We start from the raw sequence: 2,243 nt of genomic DNA on the forward strand, positions 1-2,243 counted from the left end.
TGTTGATTCTTAAGAAAGACATGTCTATAATTTGGGGGAAAACATGAAGATGATGAAGTAAATGTATCGGTAATGGTTCTCCATGTTCTCAGCAACAAGAAAAAGAGTCCTGCAGCAAATGCGTCAAACAACAGTTGTTGATGAAAGGAATAATATGAGCAGCCGAGTTATTGAAAAATGTTGGAACGAAGCAGAAAAATTCAAGATTCTAATGTTGGAATGCAATACATGCAAGGAAAAAAACCGTAAAATAGGAAGACAAGTGTGGGCAACCAAATCCGAAGTAATACATTGATTTCATAAGTTACATATTAATCTCGGAACACAAAAGCAAAATACAATTTCAATTCACCAACCCACCCATACATGAACAATGAAACATGATGACTTACAACACAATAATACCAAAGTAAAGCAGATTAGACATTTCAATTTCTAAGATATGAAAATTCCATGATTAAAGAATCAAACTGATCAATGGTGTCGGAGAGCCAAAGCTGACATGATAACCAAAATGATAAAGATGAGAACACTTGCAAATGAAGCTACCACTGCACCACTGGTTTGTTGGCAGAACTCATTGAACTGTTGGCATATTTCGATCCAGTTTGCCCTTCTATTTCCTACATGAGCCAAGTATACAATAATAGCAGCTGAAACAACACCAGTCAATGTCAAAGCGAGCATCACCTGTAACGGAGGACATTTACATTTAACAGGTTGTAAATCATAGAAAAATCAACGATTAGGAGAAGAAGAAATCGATAAACTAGTGTGTGAAATACATACTGTGTCTGCGATTAGGAGAAGTAGCCTTGCTCCTACAATACTGGGGCAAATAATGCTAATAAGGAAGAATGGAAGAGATTGGAGAAGATATCTACAAGCTATCACATTGGCCGCAACAAAAAACCTTCAAAAATATTTTTAAAAAAAAAACTTAAATTATACACAAAAATGCATATTAAATATAGCGCAATGAAATGGCTGATCAAAGGAGAAGAAAAAAAACTAGCATGAATGTCGTAAATACGTGCGTGAGGGCGGGGAGATCTTGGAAAGTAGCCCTGAATTGGAAGTGATGCGTAAATAAGGGAAGAATTTGATCAGAAGTTCCCATGGTAACAACAGCAGTGAGGAGGACAACAACTCCGTAAAGCCTTAGAAAACCATGGTTTTCCACCAAGATTTTATCATACCATGTGGGAAACTGTTGGAAATGATTTAGTTGAAATGGTACGAGCTTTGATTCCAAAGAATAGATTTTATAAGAGTCCTATACATTTTAGACTAATAAGTTTATGTAATACTTCATATAAAGTTATTTCTAAGCTTTTAGCAAGTCATCTTAGAGAAAACTATTATTCCTTATCAAATTGCTTTTGTTGTTGATAGATGCATTACTGATAACATTGTGATTCCTCATGAATTTGTTGATTCTATGAAAAAGACCAAAGTCTTGATTTCTAGTCTACTTATAGTTAAGTCTCGGACTAGGATAGAAAGTGTAGTTGAGCTCAAGACTCCATGACGATCATCATACAAAGATGAAGAACTACTCAAGGAACTTGTGGAACTTCATCGAATAAAAGGTATGTGGAGACTTGAACTTTTCTATCACTCAAAAGTCTATCTACTCTATCTCTTATCTTGAGACAAAAGTCGTATTGCTATATAGACTTTGATTATACACATTTGTTATTTCGAGTCGAGTTTATCTCGTGTATCTATTTCTCGAAATATGTGTTGGTAAGATTTTTCTTTGTCCAAGTTCATCTTTACTAATGACGAAAGTCATATTAAGTTTCAATTAACTGAAAATGGCTTTGACGAAAAATGGTTTGTGAATAACAATCATATAACGTCCTCTAAGAATGTTTCAATGATTGAAATGAGAGTTAGAATATATAACCTTGGAAGGATATAAACATTGTGTAGTAACACATATGTGTGTAAGTCCTTATTCCTTGAACCAAAGTATGCGTACTTTGCTGCTCAGGAAAACCGGAACTAAAGTCCACGTACCAGTACGCGCACCATCGGAAGTTCACGTCCGGTGAAAATCTGCTGGAGTTTGTGAACTGAAAACAAACTCATTCCGGGTACTTAAGTCCGCGTACCAGTTCGCGTACTTAGGTTGGTTATTTTCTAAAAACGATTATTCGTGAACTTAAACTTATATAAACTAAGCAATACATAATTGCAAACCGTGGCTATAAAGTTCATAAATTTATTCGAGTGAA

At 35.0% G+C, this 2,243-nt stretch overlaps 1 protein-coding gene across 1 annotated transcript; it reads right to left on the bottom strand.

Annotated features, from left to right (window-relative positions):
• Positions 1-474: 474 nt before the first annotated feature.
• On the bottom strand, positions 475-1,120 carry LOC113308234 (casparian strip membrane protein 3-like). Its single transcript, XM_026556711.1, has 3 exons — positions 1,038-1,120; positions 790-913; positions 475-690 (listed from the first exon to the last, which is right to left on the bottom strand). Exons 1-3 carry the CDS (start codon positions 1,118-1,120, stop codon positions 475-477), a joined length of 423 nt encoding a protein of 140 aa, XP_026412496.1.
• Positions 1,121-2,243: the final 1,123 nt, after the last annotated feature.

The sequence above is a fragment of the Papaver somniferum genome, chromosome 9 (genome assembly GCF_003573695.1).
Source record: "Papaver somniferum cultivar HN1 chromosome 9, ASM357369v1, whole genome shotgun sequence".
Classification (NCBI taxonomy): Eukaryota; Viridiplantae; Streptophyta; class Magnoliopsida; order Ranunculales; family Papaveraceae; genus Papaver; species Papaver somniferum.